The sequence below is a fragment of the Borostomias antarcticus genome (genome assembly GCF_949987555.1).
Source record: "Borostomias antarcticus genome assembly, chromosome: 25".
Taxonomy (NCBI): domain Eukaryota; kingdom Metazoa; phylum Chordata; class Actinopteri; order Stomiiformes; family Stomiidae; genus Borostomias; species Borostomias antarcticus.
Genome location: NC_140258.1, coordinates 5,468,118 through 5,490,850, shown reverse-complemented (window position 1 = coordinate 5,490,850; position 22,733 = coordinate 5,468,118). Strand labels below are relative to the sequence as shown.

Genomic DNA, 22,733 nt, shown 5'->3' with positions numbered 1-22,733 from the left:
TATATATGTTTGCCGTTCCCTGCTGACTTTATGGCGCTGAACTCCATTCATGAATTATCTGACATATTTCTCAGTATTTTCCTGACAGGAGTGCTCAGAGGAAATTTCAAGGTACCTTTCTCCTGACAAGTAGAAATATCAATATTTGAATAAATTACAGATTTGGATCTCTTCACGTGGATGCACTCAAGCATCCGTGTGTGTGTACGTGGGGGGGGGTGTATGTGTGTGTGTGTGTGTGTGTGTGTGTGTGTGTGTGTGTGTTTGTGTGTGTGAGGGGAAGAGGTTTGTTTCATTCTGTTACCCCCCTGAGCCTGCAGGCAGGAATCCATATGCAGCATTTCATTAGACGAGAGCTCCACTGAGTGACATATGAAGCGTACCTCGAAGTCGACCTGATGAGGTTTACTTCCCTTCACCTTTCTCCCACAGAGGAACACAGAGGCTGGTGGCTGAGCAGCAATAAACGAATCATGAATGTTTCACTAAAATGACAGGCATCTCTGTACACAAATACAGCATGTCTCTGGGAGAGAAATGCAACTTCTGAGTTTTTTATTTATGTATTTTTTTCCGTCTCTTTTGCTCTAAAGCAGATTAAGGAAGGCTTTTTGAAACTGACAGTGTGTAAAGCATTATCCCCAAATGTTAAGCATGCAGGGAAACAGCTTACAGCAGAAAATAAATATGAAGAATAAAATGATTTTTATATGCCGTTACGTTACATCCTTATCCTTCACACTGCTGAAGATACAGACTCAAACACTAACTCTCCAAAAACCACCCATAGTGGATAAAAAAGGAGCAAGATACAGCAAAAAATTGGAATGATGAATGTCACCCACCAAATTCAATACCTCACAAGCAAGTAAATTGTGACTGTGATTGTTCATGTGGTCGTTGATGAATACAGGCTCTTTTGGATGAGAGGTCAGTGTCAAACTGTCAGGCGTCAGTGTCTGCTGAACGCTGCTGGTACATATGACAGAGTCCTGTCTATCTGTCTCACTCTGTTTAGCTGTAGTAGCTGCTGTTTACATGGCCGCTGCTGTAGCTGATAGATCACTCTGCCCCCCCCCCCATACCTTCTAACTGCCCCCCCACCCCCACCCCCAGTTCAGGGAGCCTGAGAAATGACTTAGCCATGTGAGGTCACTCAGGTACCAGGGAGGTCGTGACCCCATGACCCCTAAGGCCGACCCTGCCTGACCTCAGCCTCTTACTTTCTTCTTTTCAGACAGAAAACAAAACACAAATCTTATCATGCGCCTCCATGGGCTGTAGAACAGAGCAGCCATGGCGTTCTTTGACAACGTTCACCTGCGGCGTGACCTGTGATTTCTCTGACAGCCAGTGGGAAAAAGTGGGCGGGAAATTAAGTGGCAGTACTCCCCTTGCTCACACATTGGCGTGTGTATCGGCCAGCATCAGCAAATCATCATTACACTCTGAATTTCTAGGAGATATTGCTGATGTTCACAGCATGCATATTTACACAAGGGGACAAACATTTTTCAGCTTTAAAAAAGTATTGACATGAGTTCTGAGGTCATCGGGCCGGGATACCGATGTAACTTTACCAAGCTTTTTGTCTTTGACAATGAGCCAGTTGTTCTGGGCGCATTTGATCCTTTGACCAACAGTCGGGCCATTCATCTTGACTGGCGTTATTGTTGACATTGTAGCTGGCTGTGGTAGCGTAGCAGGAGCTGCAGGTGGTTTTGCTGATGCTAACGTTACAACAACAGGCTCTAACCTTAGCTTGGCGTTCCCGGCCTGTTAGGAACATAGGATTTGACTTTTGAAGTTCTGTGGTGTCGTCTTCTGACTCTGTTCATCTTCTGACTCTGTTCACGTTCTCTTGCCCTTTTGGAGCCGGGCCAACATTATTGTAAGGTTTATGTAACGTTACTTAGATGCCGACAGAGAAAAGAAGACAGGCGAGAAGGGAATAGGGGTGCATCACATACTGTAGTGCCCCCTGGGTATGTAGTGCCCAATGCCTCCTGGGTAGTTTATTTAGGGCCATTATGAATCGGCCAGAGAACCCGGTATGGAGAGGCTAGAAAAGAGTACGTGCAGCTTGTGAGAAGTGCCGGTGAGCTAGGAAGAGCACCGAAGAGTCAAATGTAGAAAAGCCGGTACTACATGAGAACCAGACCACTTTGAGCACTGCTGACAGCATCTAGTTGACACGTAGAACAGAGAGGTGACAGCGTGTGCTGCTCCGCCTGCCCTTATCTCATCTCCTCTCCTCTCCATCTCTCTCCTCACTTCTCCTTGTGTGCACAACTTAATAAGCAGCCAGGGTAGGTTCCTATTATTGAATCCCTGGAAAAGGGCCCGGACGTTTCCTCCTATCTGAGATCTCCATCTGGAGAAGCCCCTCTCTCTCTCTCTCTCTCTCTCTCTCTCTCTCTCTCTCTCTCTCTCCTCTCCCTCTCTCTCTCTCTCTCTCTCTCTGTCTCTCTCTTCCTCTCTCTCTCTCTCTCTCCCTCTCTCTCTCTCTCTCTCTCTCTCCCCTCTCTCTCTCTCTCTCTCCCCTCTCTCTCTCTCTCTCTCTCCCCTCTCTCTCTATCCTCTCCCTCTCTCTCTCTCTCCCCTCTCTCTCCCTCTCTCTCCTCTCCCTCTCTCTCTCTCTCTCTCTCTCTCTCTGCCCCTCCCCCGTCCAATCTCTCTGTGTGTTCTGGTGTTCCACGACTGGCGAGATGGCTTTCACTCTCCACTGGGTACCGTGAGATTGGCCCACTAGGTTGACTCTATCCGAATCGACAACCGTTATTTCAATAACGTAACAAAACAGAACGGAGCTGTGACGTTGAATAAAACATCGCTGGTGGTCTGACACATTATGGGGAATTTTTCAAGGGTCTGAGCCTTTAAAGTAGATAGTTTATTCAGTATTGACGCCTTTATATGTGTATTAATCAATAAAGGAATCACTAGATTTTAACACTAGTCTTAGACGTTTGATGAGGGATTTGCTCCTAGTTTGACCCTAAGCATCGTCACCCCCCCCCCTCTCTCTCTCTCTCCTATCAGATCAAACCTGACTGCCCCCTAACTAGAGGATATGGTTAACAGACTAATAATGACTACACTGAGGTCAGCAAGTCACTAATCCTCAGCATTATTAGCGAAAACAAAGCCGACAGATTCACGCCACATATACCTCATCACATCTGAGGGCACGCACGTGCATAGGGGCCGAACTTAATACGGTGTGACTTCAGCCATACAATGGGAAGAGAAAATAAACGGTCCTAAGAGCAGCAGGAGTGGACGGGCCTATGTCATCTCTCCCCCAGGTCTGAACTGGGCTCCCTCGCCCCGGGGAAGGGCCGGTGATTACAGGAGCTCAGCTTCCCTCAAAGAAAGCAAACCGGAGCTGCAGTCCAAACACGGCCGGGCCGGCGATGAGGGACCGCAGCTAACGCCGGGCGGCTCGGGTTTTAGCGTCGCCTCCAACCCCCGGCCGGCCCCCGGGCCTACGCCTGCCCCCCAGCCTCGCCTCTCTGGCCTTCCCCCGGCCTCCCCCGACCTCTCCGGGAGAAAACAAACAAGCAGCACTTACACAGGGATGACATGGGGGGGGGGGAGGGAGGGGCCCGCAGCCGCCATCACTGTGGAGGGAGCGGGGAGGGAGGGAGGGCGATTTGTGTTATCACGCCTAGTAACCAGTACCAGACTGGCTGGCTTGGTAAAAACATGCTGTCCTGTGCTGTAGGGTTCGGTCCGATCCAGCAGCCCCCTAAACCCAGAAACAGATGCGGAGGAATCCCAAAAATGTCCCCTTCCTCCAGGGACATGTGGTTTCCCCCATCATTATATAACTGTAAACTCCTGCATGTCAGAGATTGGGGATAATAACTTTCAGATGTGGGCTGGCCGGCCAGGGCCGGGACTGGGGACCTGCTGGATGGGAACACTTATTTGGCAGAGGGGAGGAAGTCCGAGAGATTAGGACAAAGACGCGACACGGACCAGCCAGGATCTGGATCTGAGTGTCCCTCCCTGTGGCCCGCCAACATCCAGGCAGTCATGCGACCGTGTGGGAAGGCCCAGTCCCTCTGTGTGTGTGTGTGTGTGTGTGTGTGTGTGTGTGTGTGTGTGTGTGTGTGTGTGTGTGTGTGTGTGTGTGTGAGGGCGGGACCGCCGCAGAGAGCGCGGGCCAATTAATACCCCAAACCACAGGAAGTCGTTGTGTCATTGTGTTAACGCGCCGAAATCAAGCCAAATTGCTCATGAGTGATCCAACACTTTTAACATTCCATTTCAATTTTCCGACAGGATTTGACGTGACAGCTTTACTCCCTCAGTCCACTGCAGTGCAGTTGTGCGCTTACAGACAAGCCCTCTTCCACCAACGGCTCCTAATAGAAGTGTCATTCCGTTAAGCCATCTTTATTGGTTTGTTTCGCATGGCTGGAGAGGACGGTCGCTGTTGCTGCAAACGGGGATGGGTGCTCACGAACCATGTGCTTTAAGACCTTCGAGTCCTCCTAGGAACGTGTGATACCTCCCCACGCATTCCTACCACCGCATTGGTAAAGAAACAATGCTGTTATTTTCCGTCTTCTTCTTAGAGAGTATTGAACGTGCTGCTGAACAACCACAGGAGTGTTTTTTATTGAAAATCAATACTGATCGATCGGCAGCCTGGGTGTTGAATATAGATCAATATCACACCGGCCAGTGGAGGAGATCTGATTTCAATTGGCCAGAGGAGCCCACAGCAGGTTTCCATCACACGGTAATTCAAGACACGGGAACATAAGTCAGATGGATTGATATAGACTTGCCAGGACCTTTCCTGCCACTGAACCAGCACAAGGAAATTTCTGTCATATATCATTAACGCTGTGGGAGCAGGCTGTAAAAGAGGCGGAGAGTGAGTGAGAGAGAGGTGGGGGGGGGGGGGGTTAACCTACCTAGCCGCAATGAGAAGGGGGTCAAATATTGTACAGCGCCGCTATTATTAGGATGAATATGAATGAAGTGTTTGTCTATATACAGATGTGCTGCAAAGGAGAACGAAGAGAGTCGGTAAGATATATGTAGCAGCTTACATTCCCCGCTGCTTCTCTCATGCACCGCGATGTGGTTAAATAGTGTGTAACTTCTGGAGCTGATTATGGAGAGGTCAGCTGGAGATACATACTGTAAGCTGTTGTCAATTTACAATACAAATGTCTTGGAGCGCCCTGGTAGACGTTGTTGTTCTTTTTCATTAGGTTACAGGTTACAGAAGTATCTCGGCTACAGTCTTGTGTTTGTTTTATTTCACAACAATAACAAACAACAGCTCCGCAAACTGAGAACGGAAACGTGCCCGTGTGAGCGGGGGGATGTGTATATGTAGAAAAAAAAGAGGGTCACTTCTAACATTCATCACTTGTCCGTGATTCGTCGACACAGGGTCACTGTTCCAAATGACAGCATTGTAAAACAATAAAAACACGAGCTATACTTAGAAATACCTTGTCACTTTTAATAAATGACACTGGTTCAGGAGTGTTTCTCTGGGGCTTCTCCTCACATGCCTCCCTGGAGCCCTGGGGGGCTAGCGGAGCGGGCAGCAGACCCACCCGGTTCCCCCGAGGTAACTGATGACCCTGTCCCGGCAGCCCCCCCATCTTTGTCCTGTGACCCCACACCAGTGGGAGCAGGACCATGTCCGATGGAAGCGTCCGCCAGCTTCCCGTCCTAATCTCCGCCATGTCACACTACAAATTGCTACATTCAGAAAATGGAAATAGATTGAGGTGGAGGGATGGAGGGAAGGGAAGGATGGAGGGATTGAGGGAGGGAGGGAGGGAGGGAGGGAGGGAGGGAGGGAGGGAGGGAGGGAGGGAGGGAGGGAGGGAGGGAGGGAAGGATGGAGGGATTGAGGGAGGGAGGGAGGGAGGGAGGGAGGGAGGGAGGGAGGGAGGGAGGGAGGGAGGGATTGAGGGAGGGAGGGAGGGAGGGAGGGAGGGAGGGAGGGAGGGAGGGAGGGAGGAGGGCGCATGGACAAGCAGTCCCTAAAGAAAAATCCTGGAGGAAAGAAGGACTCGGGAGATCCCGGCGAGGAATCGCATCTCAGCGAACATATTGATCTGATTTACAAAACCTCCACTCTAATGTGAAACAAATGGCGTGGGCGTGAACTGGTACTTAACCATAAAACCCCAGCATTACTCCGTCTCCCAAGGAATACCACATATATCCCTCACCAAGCCTAATGTGCTGTTTTATGGCCAGATACGACTGAGGTTGACCCAACAGTTTGTTTGACAATTAGGGGGAACCTAATAAGGATTGAATGGGAGTGAGAACATGCCAGGAGAAAGAAAGGGGACCCTTTCTCAAAAGGCTAAAAAAACACAGGGCTGTGTGACCTAAATGCGATTCATAGAATCCGCGGCTGTTTGAGACGCCTCTTGCTTCATTAATGCTTTAAGAAACCAAACAACGTCTTCAAAACAGCCACAGAGTTTAATTATAAAACAGAGCTGTTAAATATTTAAGGTGGAGCGACATGTTTTATTTAATTCAGTTTTTATTTTTTATAATGTAGGATTTTATTACTTTTGCACTATTGTATGTCATCCTTTCAAATTATTTATTTTTTATAAAATGTGTTTGGTTTTTTCCCAACACCAGAAGGTTCTGTACTTTGTGCTTGTTAGAGTTGACAGTATGTTACAGTACATGCAAAGGTCCATGATAAAACAGGACTATGAAAGCTTTACTGAAGCAGATAAACACTAAACTAAAAAAAAAAGTGGAGTACATTATATGTTCGTCATTGTATCATATTTTTCTTCTCAGTGTGTGTGTGCATGTGTGTGTGTGTGCGCGCGCGTGTGTGTGCGTGCGTGTGTGTGCGCGAGTGTGTGTGTTCTGTGTGTGTTTGAGGGCCAGTGTTGCTCTTGGCCCAGCCTTCATCCCATCAACCCAGCTCTGGCCTTGTTTCTGTCAGCACAGAGGACCAGGGGAGAGAGAGAGAGGGGGAGAGAACAGGGGGAGAGAGAGAGAGAGAGAGGGAGAGAGAGAGGGAGAGGAGAGAGAGAGGGGAGAGAGAGAGGAGAGAGAGGCGAGAGAGAGAGAGGGGAGAGAACAGGGAGAGAGGGGAGAGAGAGAGAGAGGGAGAGAGAGAGGGAGAGAGAGAGGAGAGAACAGGGAGAGAGGGGAGAGAGAGGGAGAGGAGAGAGAGAGGGTGAGAGAGAGGAGAGAGAGGCGAGAGAGAGAGAGGGGAGAGAACAGGGAGAGAGGGGAGAGAGAGAGAGGGAGAGAGAGGGAGAGAGGGAGAGGAGAGAGAGAGAGGGGAGAGAGAGGGGGGAGAGAGGAGGGAGAGAGAGAGAGGGGAGAGAGGAGGGAGAGAGAGAGAGAGGGGAGAGACAGGAGGGAGAGAGAGGCGAGAGAGAGAGAGGGGAGAGAGGGGGATAGGGGTAGTAGGGGGGAGGGGTTGTCTCCATGGACAGATGGACTGCTCTTTCTCAACACATGTGGAACCATGTTTCGTCTTTCACTGCCGTCAAGCTGGAGCCGAGGCCGTTGCTCTGCTGGTCCGCACCACTTTCTCCTACCACACACCTCTCTCTTTAGCCCATGACGCACACACACACACACGCACAAACGCACACACACACACACATACACACACACACACACACACACACACACACACACACACACACACACACACACACTCTCTCTCACACACACACCACACACACACACACACACGCGCACTCTCTCTCTCTCACACACACCACACACACAAACGCGCACACACACACGCACGCACACACATACACACCCGCATACACACACACGCACACACACAAACATCCCCTTCTCTCTCTGCACACATGTTAAAGTCATCACCCCTGCTCAGCGCTAGTAAAACACAACACCCCCGGCTTCGCTGCTGTTGTCAAGTCTTGCCATTAGCTGATGCCACTGGGGAATCCTACCCCAGTGAGGGGGGTGTCCCCCGAGACGGGCAGGCTCCGCGCTACGTTCAGCCGCCACTCATGTGAACCCAAACATGAGAGCATAATTTGGAAAATATCATTTATACTGTGCGTCTTTGTACGTGTCTTGACATTTACAAACTGCGATAAAACCGACATGAGGGAGGAGGGAATAGAAAGCAGGGCAGAATAATTTGAGGTAATGTTTTGCTTAGTGAACAGTATTACCCAATCCTGTATGTTGGAGCAGGGGGAAGGAGGTTCTGGCTCCGGGGCCGCACAGAGGGTCTGGGTTTCATTTTTCGGCAAGTGCAAGCCAACACGGAGCTGCCAAGTACAGCTTTCGCTCTCAACACTTCCTGCTCTTCCTCCTCTGGCTCCAGAGGAGACAGGCTTCAGTCAAACGCCACGCCAGCCTAGGCAAGGCCTGACCAGCTTTAGTCTCCTGTTTCTCAACGGGTGTCAGAGACTCACATCTGTCACATGAATTACGCTGAAAACGGGCGTAAATAAAAGTACGGGATGGAAACACCGTCGAGCCGTGAACATGTACTGCGTGGTTCTGGTGAGCGTGTGCGCACACATACGTGCGCATTTCCCACGCGTACGCGGGCGGTTTCGTCGACTTCACTTCTAGCACTTCAAAACCACGCGTCCAATGTCCAACACTGGATGATGATGCAAACGAGCCCGAAGCAGCACCTGGAACGTTCGGCTCTCTAACAGCAACGCAGAACGGGTGTGACGCCCGCATTGCATCATTGTCACGTATGGAGCGCGTTGGTGGATTAGCGCTACGTACGTGTGCTACATTAATTACCCCCAGCAGATGTGGTGAAAACATGTCATTTAGGGCCTCAATAAACAGACCTCTCTCCGCAGGTTATCAAAACACTGCCTGAAAGAAAACACGCCCTCTTCTTCGTGGCTGATGTGTAATTAAAATGGTTTCAGAAATCCTCGTTGACAGTCCGAGGCTTAGCCAAAAATGTAAATGACATTAAAGGAGACAATGAATTTAATTTTGTTTAATGTCCCCTTTCGCTGATTCTCATTTCCATCACATTTCCACAGAAAGAGCTGACCTTATAAATACTGGCATTTGTTCAGCTTTTGGAGGTAATCAGGCTTTTGCAAAATCCAGATGGGAACACACCAATCTTCCTATTCGTTGCGAAAGATGAACAGAAACCACATGTGAGATGGTCAAACGTTGATTCTTTTGTTGCGATAAACAACCTCAACGGCGAGCTAGTGCGTTCTGGGATGCCTAACCTTGTAGGTGTTCCGTAAATGAACGATAGCGCAAAGTAATTTAGAAAATACCGCTCACTAATCAGGGACATAACGAAAAGCTAAGCAAAATTTACATTAGGCCAAAATTTAATTGCATTAACACAGGAACAGGTGCAGCGAGGCTTTTATAAATGAAGTGGATGAGCAAGAGCCTCCCACAGCACAACCATGTGAGCTGACCAAAAAAAACACAACAAAGAAAAAAAACAAGTCAATGTCATGAATTATTCAGTGGCTGGGCAGTATGCCAAAGGTCAACCCCCTTTGACTTTTGTGACAGGAAGTGAAAGGGAGTGCCGTTGATGCTGGAATAAATGGAGCTGACATGTTTTGGTCTGATTCACATTCCGACTGTGAATGGGGGCCTAAATTGACACGGGATGTAAAGGTGTATGAACATACATTAGATTCAAAATTCATGTATGTGAAGCGTTCTTTCCGAAAGGTAGATGCTCTCCATGCTATCCATACGTAATCTGCTGCATCTCCTCGGCGTAACATATGACCTTTGAACTTGGACAGCCAGAATGAGTCATTTTCTTTCCTCTTTCAACAGCATGTGCCTTCTTATTACAAAATCCATGTGTAAGCCCGTACAATGTATCTAATCTTTCACACGAGAGAAGACAAAGTCAATATATGAGAGAGTGAAGACAGATACCAAGCCAGGGGAGTCATCACAAATTGAGTTATGTTTGGCCCACTCCGTTCCACACATACTGTAAATGGGGGAATCACCTAATCAGATATTGGGCACCTCATCACTATAACTCTCCAGACTCAAATTACTGCCTGAATAAACCTAGGCCCCACACTACTTGTCAGACACCTTTAGCTTATAGATATGACGTCTACTCCACAACTGGCTTATGATTATAACCAACTGCAAAGTGCACATTATAACCAACAGCAAAGTAGGCACACAATTAGTAGTGACCAAATTGAATGAGTGTTTGTTTTGTTTCCGCCAAAAACCCAACAATTAAATGTTCTGATTAGAAGTAAAAATGTTTGCGGTGGCAAAATACTTTTATTTACAGACAGTAGACATGCTCTTTCCCAAGAGATATACAAATTATCCTCTTGCTCACGTGTGCGCACGCACACACACATGCAAACACACTTACACAGGCATGCATGCACACACACACATACACACACACACACACACACACACACAACACACAGAAATAGTTACTTTCCTTCTCCAAAAATGAATATGAATAATGTAAAGACATAGAGTAAGTAGTGAAATATTCAAAGCCCCAATGAGTGCTGGCATTTGTGACAGATGTAAGGCTTATATATCTAAACAATTTGAAAAGAGAATCCTACATCTTCAAAAATAAATAAATAATGCAAAAAATCTGAATCTAACTCTGGGAGAGAATGGGATAAACAGATGTCTGGCTTGACCGCAGGAAAATAGGACACATTTGGAATGATAAGTTTCCCCAAACTCCGTCGGATATGCCAGATCCATGGGAACGCCAGTTAATGTCTTGCTAGATGCCAGCTAGCTGTGTGCGCTTTCCCCTCATACCATCTGGGAAAATGTTACAGCGAGCGCCATCAATGATTCACTCCAAATCTGTTTCTTAAGGTTGGGCAACGCTACTGTTTCTCTAGGAAATGCGGGAGAGCTTAGTTGGTTTGTAAGCCGTAGCCTAATTGTAGGCAGATGAGAAATGTCTGATTCACCAGCAATGCCTCTCTCCTCTGCTTAAATCACTCAGCTCTGCTCCCCTGCACTGGAAATAATCTGCTTCAGCTAGCAGTCACCTCGGAACAGGTGCCTCTAATGATTTGCATGAGAAAGTGACACACGCAACAGAAATGAATGTGAAACACACATGCAAGGGTCTGGCTAAAACGCTTACCCGTGCGTTCGGCCAGAGCGGGCAGATGATTGTGGTGCATGTCACTGTGTAGGTCAAGGCGTTGTACATGTGTATCTCAGTGCGAGGGTGTGTGTGTTAGGAGCCTTGCGTCCTCCTGCGACTGCCCTCTCCTCTACAAGTCTGCTCCCCCAGTCGGACGGGATGAAGTGTGGGTCTGTTGGGGTGAGCTGATGGGCTCATAGTTACGACATGGAGACAATGGGAGAGTCTAATGAGGACCATATGCTTTTGTGATTCAACAGAGCCGTTCATTGTGCAAGGAAAGGGATACTCGGCCGCTATTCAGGCTCGTCACAATGAAAATCTGAGCCTCCTCTGGGCCAGTTGTGTCTTACAATATGTCATCCGCTTCTCGTCCTCCTCCTTCTTCTCCCTCTCTTTCTTGACTTTAACTCTCTGTGCGTTCATTTCGCTATTGTACTTATGTTACATGTTTTGTCCCCCAGATTGAAGAACAGTAGAGTGTGAAACCTGACACTGTGAGGGTGGCAGGGCGCACAAAGACCACATGAAAGCAGCGGAAATGAGATGAACACTGTACATGTCTCATGTTATACTTCTAAGCGCATGCTATCTTTTCTTCATCAGTAAAAGCATTGGACTAACAGACAATCAACTCTGTGAGAAGGACTAATAGACAATCAGCTTTTACATGAAAGACACGTCTTCCTTTCTTATCCATAACGTGCGTAACATCAATGAACCACGGTCACAATGCAGAATTTGTGACATAACATAATATACAGCTACACACCTAATATAATCATACACTCCACTACCACACTGCTACAATGTCGACAGTCTACAACAGCATAAGCAAAGCGCATGTGTGTGAGCAGGCGGTCGTCAGATAGCAGTAGCTGTGGTAATCCATCCAGGCTCCAAGAGCAGCTCCTACTTCCTGATGCATGAGACGCTGCTGGAGTGGAGTGGCGACAACAACTGCTCAGCCCTATTTGATTACTAATAAGAGAGTTGTCCCCACTGTCAGATACCAAGCATTCTCCACTAAGCAAACAGTGATTCCGGCTAGTCAAACATTAGCATTGCTGCCTCTCCCCACTCCATGGTGAGAGTTACAATGAGCTCAACGCTGAAAACACCCATCTCCAGCGCCCCCCCCCCCCCCACACACACACACACACCACACACACACATACTGAAAATACCCCTCACCAGCCCCGCCACACACACGTACCGTTGTCCCTCCCCAGCCTCCCACACACACACACATACTGCTGTCAGCATGACAAGATGAAGGAGCCTGCATTGAATAGTTTGTCTATGAAATAACTACCAGTGGAGGTAAAAGACATCTATCAAAGCTCTCTCAATTGAATGTGTGCGTGCAGCCTAAGCTATGTGTCACACCATAAACGGCATGCCTTCAAGTGCATAATGATATAACCATAACAAAATGCTTATCTAAATCACAACGAACTGTTGACTGTGCCTTCATGACACCCGCGACTTTATAGTTCAGCTAACGATGAAAACCCACTGACTATGTAAGCAGCAACGTACAGCCGTAAACAAAGGGAGTGGCTGAGAGCAAAAACCATGAAGTTCTCCTTAGCTAATTAGGAGTATTCCCAGCGAGGCGTGCCAGTGATTGAAACACCTGTGATTGAGCGCGCCCTATCCAGGTGGTGACCGCCCCTCAGAGAGACGCCGCGGTACCTGGGAAAGACGCCCCTTAACCACTCACACAGAGAACCACCCCTGGTTCCCACAGAGTCCACCATAAGGTTGAAGTTAGGTAACCCACCCGAGTGCTCAAACACGCACACAGGGGAGGTCACACACACACACACACACACACACACACACACACACACACACACACACCCACTCACACACACACACACACACACACACACCCACTCACTCACTCACTTACTTCCCAGCAGTACATGACTGACACAAACACAGGCATAGAAGGGGACGTTAGCAAAGCGAGGCCAGCCTACCTGTCGATGATCACCGGATCTGAAGGAGTCTCATTCCTGTTACCGCAGCTCTTCTTGTCACAACACCGGCTGGGGACAAACAGGGAAGGCGTATGTGTATGTGTTTGAGATCATGACAACGAGGCTGTTATTTTTAACAACTGCAAATTGACCGTCCAGCTGAGTTATGGTTCCACTGATGCTGGGCTGTGATAAAAGATGGAGAAACAACATGTTGTGTGTTTGCTTTAGTGTTGCAGGGGATGGGGGGGTGGAGGGGGGGGGGGGGACTTTTCACAGCTTCTGCTTTTGTTTACCTCTAATTGCCAAGCTGCTATTTCTGGGGGAGATGCAACATGCCACCCTCAACCAATATTTCTGTGGGGCATTTATCAATTATGGCCTCAACACTGCGTTGATCTATCTCCACCACATGTTTCCTCACTCTTCTCCATAAGCATCACTTCTTAGGGTGGAGCTTTAATTGAAACTGAAATGAAACATAAATATACCACAGCAGCTTTAATTTGATAGGAAAACATATAGCTATTGTATAGCTGCGTAGCTCAATGCTACTGATTGATGCCATATGGTGAGGATCGGAGAACATCACTTGTGAACTAGGCTACTGTGATTATCAGATGCCACTTTGTTCAGACCTCGCATGTACATTTTCAATATTATGTTGAGAAACTTTTTTTAATCCATTGAAGCATGATGTATTATAAAAACATGCAGATGGATACTTCTCTAATAATGTTTGTTAATAATGTTAATTATTGGCAGATTATAGTTCAAGTAGAATGTTCTGTCAGGACAAAATGCACTTCCTCCGCGACAAAAAAAATTACCTCTGAAGCGCAAGCATATTCAACCTGTCACAAATAAGTGATGGATGCATGTATAAACTGAGCGTGAGTGATGAGTGCATGCACTGAAATAGACAAATCGTGCTCAGTTCTCATACTGGACTACTTGCTCTCCTCAACCAACAACTTGAACAATGCGCCGGTGCAACAAAGGAAAGGTTAACCCACAGTATCCGAATTCAATTCTCACAAAGCTCACGCGGATCTCAACAATAACAACAAAAGACGTTTTTCCTTTTAGTATCAATGACACCGTTGAATAGCAGCGGAACATGAGAGGTTGAGATTTACGTGGTTAACGGCGCTAAAAGGCTCGCTGATCATTGATGACAGGTGGGATAAGACTATGGGCCTGATTCAGCCTCGGAGACATCAAACTTTTGGCTTCAAATAAGAGCTCCTATGACCGAGAACATGGGGCCTGTGGCGCGAGTTTTCAACGTGCATTAACAAGTTGTAGTCACGTGTGTATGCTACTAGTCTCAGCATCCAATTCACCTCTGAAACTGATATTATAAATGAGCATATTGATATCATTGCATTTACAGCTGAGGAAACAAAATTTGGGCATTCAAATGTGTGTAGTTCGGGACGCGAAATAATCTGAAACATCGTCCTCGGCTGCTAGAAGATCAATCGTGTGAATGGTGTTGTAAGGATTTAGCAAGTGAGTCGTGTGAATGGTGTTGTAAGGATGGAGAAGGTGAGTCGTGTTAATGGTGTTGTAAGGATGGAGAAGGTGAGTCGTGTGAATGGTGTTGTAAGGATGGAGAAGGTGAGTCGTGTTAATGGTGTTGTAAGGATCGCTTACCTGCACATGATTTCATGCGTGAGAAGAACTCTGCACATTTCTGGATTCTTGTCTTGACCCTCATAAATGATCGCCTATGAGGAAAAAAAGAAGACCCACAATATGAAATGGAGACGTGTGTAGGTCTACACATGAGGCTACAATGAAATCAAACTAATGAAGACAATAACAGTTACTTAGCACCAAACTATAAAGCACTTTAGAATTTGCGTCCGTACAGTAGGCCTACTATATAAACATATTTCTCAGCAAAGTATCTTATTGTTTCCCAAAATAAATCAAAATAGCTTTTTTTTATAGCTCAAATTGCCTGTGTAAAATTTGTCCAAGGAAATTGTTTTTCCCCGGTGCCTTGTAATAAAAGGCCTAGTAATAACAATAAAAACAACATCAACAACAACAATAATCATATTATTAATGATTGTTGTTATAACGACGGCAATAGCCTAATAATAATAATAATAATAATTATAAGAAGAAGAAGTATAAGAAGAAGAAGAAGAAGAATATCCTAATAATAATAATAGTGAATTGTTGAATGGTAAATTGTTAAAATCCTTTAACAAATAATATTCTGTAGGGAGATTTTCTTGATGAAGGATCCAATAGAAGTGTCATCAATATGCTTATAATCTGTGGATATTTGGGGGAAAGTGTTAATGGGCAATCTGTTGTTTATTTTGAGCTGCTAACAATGATCTTTCTGTGGATAAAAAGCGGTGTCTGGCGGTACGGTTGAGTAATTTTTGAGCATTGGCTGAAACAGATGGTGTGGAGCTATCAGTTCTGCCGCTCTCACTCCCTCCATCCCTCCCTCCTCTCTCTTCTAAAGAGAGAGACAGAGAGACACTTTGCTCCCCTTTAGCATGCACATAACGCAATAACAGACATATCACCGCCCTGTAAAATGGAAAAGCACTTCTCTCTTAAACAATGTTGTACACTCGCGAGATGACAGTGTTGAATTTTAGTGTTATTCGGCCTACAGGGTGATTTCACTCAGCTTTACTAATAACCTACTGACTTTTCACTTGCATTTCAACATTATATATTTTCATAAATAACACTCACTAAACTCCTGCATGGTTTTCTGTTTGTGTTTGTTGAGCACCGCTTATCTATATCGGTTTGATTTATGTCGCTATTTGCAGCTGGAGAAACAGAAATCTATAAACTGCTTGTTCTGCGTCATTGACTCGGATCATTCGCAGAGGAATTTTCCCTGAGAGTAGAACTAGCTTTCACGGCTCTATTCAGATGGACCTGTTATAAACCTCGGGACATTAGAAGTAGCCCAATAACAGAAAATCTAAACTAGGGCCACAGTATTTAATTTCATGAATTGTAGATGGTCTGGTGTGTATAATAATATCAGATACTCGGTTTTTGGAGACCATAGTGCAGGGCTATGTCACAATAACGTCTCAAAATGAGGGACCACTGATTACACATCATCTAAATTCGTTAAAAAGCAACAAACTGTTCGGCCTACTGCACACAGTCTGAAAATACACTGTCAATAACATATCAATCACATCGCCATAAAATAGAGAAAATGCAAATGATGTGCCTAATTGAAAACTGACGGTAGGATGTTGCCTAATAAGGCACGCACAAATCAGAAACTATCACAGCCTACGTTGTAAACAACTTAAAATTTATTTCTAGGATAGCAATTTAGAGTGGTTCAACAACATATCACTAAACGTATACGAATGGCTGCTGTCTATTATTGCCCACTGGTAATGCGATTGATTGCATTTGAGGCATTATTGCATTTATCAAACACATCTCGAACGCGTATTGTATTTCCTGAAGGTGATGATAAGCAGTGGTTGTGAAGGTTTGCACAGGTGGAAGCACCGTCTCCAGAGTGATCAAGATGCACTTTATGAATACAAGAGTAACCGTACCTGCTTCGTCATGGAATCGATTAACCGTATGTAAAGATCCTGTTCTGTTCTGACGCCTGGGGAGAGAGAGAAACCCTATTAGGACCAGTAATACACTATCCTTTTATTTAGTAGCCTAGTCAAACAAAGAGAAAATGATAATACAAATTATATTGATATATAAATCACAGTAATATGCAATACATATATTAAATAGAATATGCTAGGTGTTGTTGTTATTAGTTTTATTTGAGAATACAATTAAAAGTGCATGTTCGTATAATCATAAATGTTTCACTCACCATTGCTGTACAATAACTGTAGTTTGTAATGTATCCCATTGTTAGTTTTTTCACTGTTTGGTTCCTGAAAATTTAAATGAAAAAATGTTAGTTAAAATGTAAATGTAAATCTATCAATCTATCTATCTATCTATCTATCTATCTATCTATCTACCTATCTATCTATCTATCTATCTATCTATCTATTCACTTTATTCACAAATTGTTCAAAAAACAGGACTAGGCTCTCTCATCTCTCTCATATCAACGGATTGAGTTAAAAATCGATGTTCCATGTGACTCCCTTACTGACCTAATGACATTTCTCAAAGTAGTCTATATTAACTTATTTCAATAGTCGCCTACTGTAGGCTACATATCATGGAATTGATTCAAGAGATATTCTCAAACTTATTTCAATAGTAGGCTACTGTACATATGAAATTATTCAAGAGATTTTCTCAAGCAAGTGCTTACTTTATCTTTCTCCACAAAGTCCACAAAAGCTGTCCGCTCGATCTCCACTGGTTGACCCTGTCTGTCATACAGCGCCAGGACAAAATGGAAAAAATTGGATTTTCGGAGGTTGGAAGGCGGCTGCTTTTCATAATGTGCCCGTGCCAAGCCAACACCGCTGCGGGGAGAAAACAAGAGACCATCTCGGTTAAGTATCAGGCACGGGGGATAGATGATGGAACTGATGGAAACATTGGAGATGCAGAAGCACGTTTGAGTACGAGAGATTTCTTGATTTGTCACAATAAGGGTAATCTGATGTAATGAAAAAGCCGAAGCCAAAGGGGGGCATTGGGAGACCGTAATTGATACAGAGTATTGGGGGGATTGAGGGTCGATATGAGGAATGCGTGAGAAAATCAGATGATTTGGCATGCGTACCTTTGGGCGGCTGTGTTCGCGTCCACCACCCCAGCTGTGTGCATCCATGAGCGGACTGCATTCAGTCCACCCAGCGGTTCCTCCTTCATCGTCGTCCCACCCCGCGGTATAGTTTCCTGAATCCCAAACATTTAGAACAATTTGCGTGTAAAAAGCCTCCTGCGAAATTAGGCGAATAAGCGTCCAAACGTGTTATCCTTCAGGGTTTACAGGATAAGTAATAAGAGCCGTGTCAGACTTGCGAGGGAAACCCCGGTCCACAGGTCTTGCCTCCCTCTTCAGTCCGTCCTGGGTGGAAACGATGTGAACAATTCTCAAAGTGCTGTACTTAGTAAGAGTGGTATCCACACACTGGAAAAGTGAATTGTTCAATAGACAATTTTTTTCTATAGCTATTGTTCCTTTTTTGTTTTTGCTATTCACAGAAAAATCGATGGCTGTTGTTTGTGTTTAGGTGATGCTCTCAGAGTGGCAACATCCCCGAAGCACCGCATCCAAAACCTTCAGGACACAGTTGAGTAAACCACTCCTGAAAAGGTGCTGCTTCTCCACAAGACAAACACAGGCAAAGGCTGATCACCGTGGAGGTGTTCCTAGTACACAGGAGATGTGGATAAGGGGCCTTTCGCGTCGTGCAGGATGGATGGGAACATGCAAAACTAAGCCCTCTTTCCCCGAGGACTGAAATCTTTCCCGAGAGCCAAAACTCTAAACCCACGGGAGACGCTCTGTCAGAATATGACGCTGGTGGGGCGTAGCTTTTACCATATATGGTGGTCTGACGGTTCCTGTCGAACAGTGGCACTCGACTACACAGCCCTATAGCAGCAACCTGAGAACATTCGCTCCACTTTCCTCTTGCAATGTGGTGAGTTGATTTTTTTTTATGATATGACAATTCAACGAGGTGTAACCATCACACAAAATCCGATCACAACAAAACATAACCCATTGATTATCATATCTTAAACGTTTGATATGCCGAATTCTGAACGCACATTGCAAATAGCCTAAAAATATGGGCTAGACTTCATGCAATTATTGATTAGTAGGCTCATAGAATCAGACCTAAATGTATATTTCATTAATTTAAAGTTGAGCTTTATGGTACAACGTTGAGGTAAGATTGACCGTTCACTATGTATCGAAAACATTTATAATAAATTCATAGGCTAAATCACATTTCAATGGCAGTTCGCGAGTGCTTAGCACACTACATATTTTATATATATATATATATATATATATATATACATACATAAGCGTAGTGTAGCCTATTTTGTAATCGAAATACAGCAATCCAAACAGGATGGCTAAGAGTAGATGCAATAGATGCTACTGTGTTGTGAAATGCTAAGGTAGGCCTATATAAGCAATATCTATCATCGTTGGGCCTTTACTGAAAATGTTATGTTACCTCACCTGCTGCACCCGAACCACTCACGTATTGTCACAATGAAGAGGGAGACAACAGTGTGAGGCTGGATTAGGATGCAGTCTGCATGATAATGTCATGTAGACCATCAATCATTCACGGAGTCAATTCCCTCACATAAGTCTGGACAGATTCCCTGACCTCTTTCTATGCTGTGGTTATCTGGACTCTCTAGTGACATAAAACCAACTGACTCGCAGATGATCATTGTGTGGTCTTTCATTTTACGTCATTTATAAAGATGTGGTAAGCTTTTAATTAAATTTAACAAGAGACACTATCAGTTGTGTGTGTCCGTGTCGGTCCGAAAGTATGGAACCATTCGCCTCATTGGGGGTGATAGACGTATGGTGTGTGTGTGTGTGTGTGTGTGTGTGTGTGTGTGTGTGTGTGTGTGTGTGTGTGTGTGTGTGTGTGTGTGTGCGTGCGTATGCGTGTGTAGGGAGTGTTTGTGTGTGTGTGTGTGTGTGTGGGGGGGGGGTGGGGGGGGGGGGGGGGTGGAGGTATATATCCCGAGCAATCTATCTAGCTGGTGTTAGGGTTAATAGCTACTGCCAAAGATAAGTGAATTATAAGCTGTTGCTTTCACCTCTTGATAAAATCTATAGCCACGTCACATGATAAGGAGTGCGTGGTCTGATGTCTGATCATTTCTGGGACCCCCTTATCATATTTCGATATTATGCAAAGACAACAACACGTTGTTGTCATTTTAACACTGATATAAAATAGACAAAGAACTATAACGGTGAAAATGTGTCTGCTACATCAAAATTGCCAACCTATCTTTTAACACAGAACTCACCGTGGTTTTTGCACATGGCTTCAAGTCGTTTATTAGAACTTAACCCCTGATTACACGCACCAAGGCGATTTAAATGTGATTATCAAATTAGGAGACTTTGAGACAAATCCTCTTAGATCTGATACTGTTGACTGGATAGGGAGAATGGATCTCCACACCCGTCACGTAGGTAACGATGCTGTCCTGAAAGGGAGTTTTAAACCGTATTTGACAACAAATGCAGCTGCCCCGCTATTTCAGAAGATATTAGAGGAAAATGAATGCAAATCTGTGTGCAAGAGCCATCTGGACATGGAGAGAGAGTCAGCTGCTCCTCACGGAGGCTGAATCCGTTTCGGCTCATTCTGTGGGATGATCAGCGCGCCTGGGCTTCACACCGTGGAAAATGCGCTCTCATCATTAGGTGGATGTAAGCATAGCACGTTCAAAATAAAGACAATATTGAAACAACTTGCTTTTTTCTGTGGCCAACGAACTTATATGTTCATTTTTTAATTAATGCCAAATTTCCCCCTAGGGGATCATTAAAGTATCTATCTATGTTTTCAAGGATATGAAAAGAAGTTAAAGATGATTTGCTAATGTCTATCTCTTTCAGTTGATCAGTGTCTCTTTATAGGCATCATTGCACATGAAGCAACGTTTTCAAGAAAGCCACTCAAGGTAAGTTTGGAAGATCCTTGCAATAAGTGCATCATTTGTTCGCCCCTGTATTATCAACACGCTGACAAAAGCAATAGGATAGGTCTATTTAACGACCAATTAATGACATCGGCCTATTGTCTGATCTTATTTAGTGGTGGTAACAATGAATGGATCCCCAAAGTCTTGCCCGGTGATACAAAACCGAACTTCTTTATGATCAATTGACGCGTGGCTCTGCGCCCTGCTTCCTAGACCTCCCGTCTCGAAGGAACGAGCCTCCCCCGTATTGAGGGTGACGTCTTCTTTTTTGTGCGAATTTACGGGGCGAGGCCCTCATGATCTCCGCAAATTTGCATGTAAATGGCGACATCAGCCTATACGCGTGCCATGGGCTAGGGGCCTCCCAGATGTCAAGGCAAAGTCAATCACACGGCCGCTGCCCAGCTGTCCATAGATGGACCTCAGGACAACGCCTCCATTATGTTAACCTACATTGTTTCAATTGGATTGATTACGGAAAATAGTACACTCTTATCAGCATTTCTTCTTAAAAAAAGAATTTCCGGAGAAGGGAAGACGTTGTTTGATTAGCGTTTACTATTTATTTCGGTAAAAAATAGCCAAATCTCAAATGTGCAATGCATTGTAAATATTCAGACTTTGTTTGGAATATTAGTTAGGTTAGGCAAGGTCATTAGGCCTACTTTCTAGGATTTTCTCGTTAGGTTTAGGTTAGTCAATTTAGGTTAGGCCTACCTTCAATTGAAAGTTTTTTTTTTTTCTTTTTTGATTGTACGCTAGGCTACATATTGTGTAGGCTATAAATGTATCATGGATTTAACACGTTTTACCCTTTGCATATTCAAATAGCCTATACCTTAATTGGTTTTGAAATGGTGAAGAAATCAATTAGGAGGCTACATGACGTTTATACTTAAGTATCTAGCCTAATCTAACATGAATAGCCTAAAATAATCAAAGAAGCCTAAACAAGCATCTTTCAATAACCTACACTGGAAGTGCCGAACACTGATTAGCAATTCAAAGTAATTTCAGAAAATTGATAGAATTGGTATAGGCTATAGGCTATAGCTATATATATATATATATATATATATATATATATATATATATATAAACAATTTGAACTCGACGAATGTTAAAGTAGCCAACATGCAAAGTGAGATTGTGTAGATTGATGTAGGCCATACCCTATTCTAGCAGAGGTGAATTTGACTCGTCCAGTTCTAACCTTAGTTGATAGACAGCGCCCCTCTTTGGTTTCCGTGCAGATCATTATGTTGATTTGGGGCAGCTGTTCTCTATAGCCTACAATATATCGAATAGTCTTTCTTTTCTTCATTCAATCAACCAGAACAGCACAGACGTGACACTTCCATGCAAAACTAGTCCAACTTATAACAGCAACATCTAGTAAAGGATTCGAATCCCATTTTTATTTTCTTGTCTTTCCGAAAAGAAAAAGCATATTGCCTGATTTGGCAATCTATGAGGACAAATATGTTTTATATAGCCTAATAATAGCCTATTTAAAATCTTAACGAGGCCTAAAGTTATAGCTCTGATATGAGACTATTGTAAACGGATATTATGGTGATGATGATGGTGATGACGATTATTATTAAGCTATTATTATCAAAATTAGCATTATTTTTATAACATTTTCTTTATTTTTATTGTGAGTAGCGATTATTTGTATGCACACAAGTTGACAGAGTATTGTGAAATACTACTGTATATTGTGTTATTTCTCAGAAATACTGTGACCTCACATTTTCGTCACACAACTTCAGTCAGAGAGTGGTCTCTCTCGTTAATTGTGTGCAGTGGTGAGTTCTGTCAAGGGCATTGCCCGGGCGCACAATTTGCATTTCCATTCTGCTGTGGAAATGATGAGAGAGGTTCTGCGCGGTTTAAAGCCTTGCGGCGCAGTCTGCGGGCGAATTACATTTAAAGAAGGCGAGAGAAAT

General features: G+C 44.7%; 1 protein-coding gene across 7 annotated transcripts in view; it reads right to left on the bottom strand.

Moving 5' to 3' along the window:
- LOC311325742 (transcription factor COE3) overlaps nt 1-17,988 on the bottom strand; it is a gene marked incomplete at both ends in the record, with an annotated part of 73,257 nt that extends 55,269 nt beyond the window's left edge. For all 7 annotated transcript variants that reach the window (XM_084458491.1, XM_084458489.1, XM_084458490.1 and 4 more), the window contains 6 exons: nt 13,129-13,197; nt 14,788-14,861; nt 16,701-16,756; nt 16,982-17,045; nt 17,438-17,594; nt 17,858-17,988. In XM_084458491.1, coding sequence (XP_084314617.1) covers nt 13,129-13,197; nt 14,788-14,861; nt 16,701-16,756; nt 16,982-17,045; nt 17,438-17,594; nt 17,858-17,988 — 551 coding nt within the window. The remainder of the gene's footprint in view (nt 1-13,128; nt 13,198-14,787; nt 14,862-16,700; nt 16,757-16,981; nt 17,046-17,437; nt 17,595-17,857) is intronic.
- Nucleotides 17,989-22,733: the final 4,745 nt, after the last annotated feature.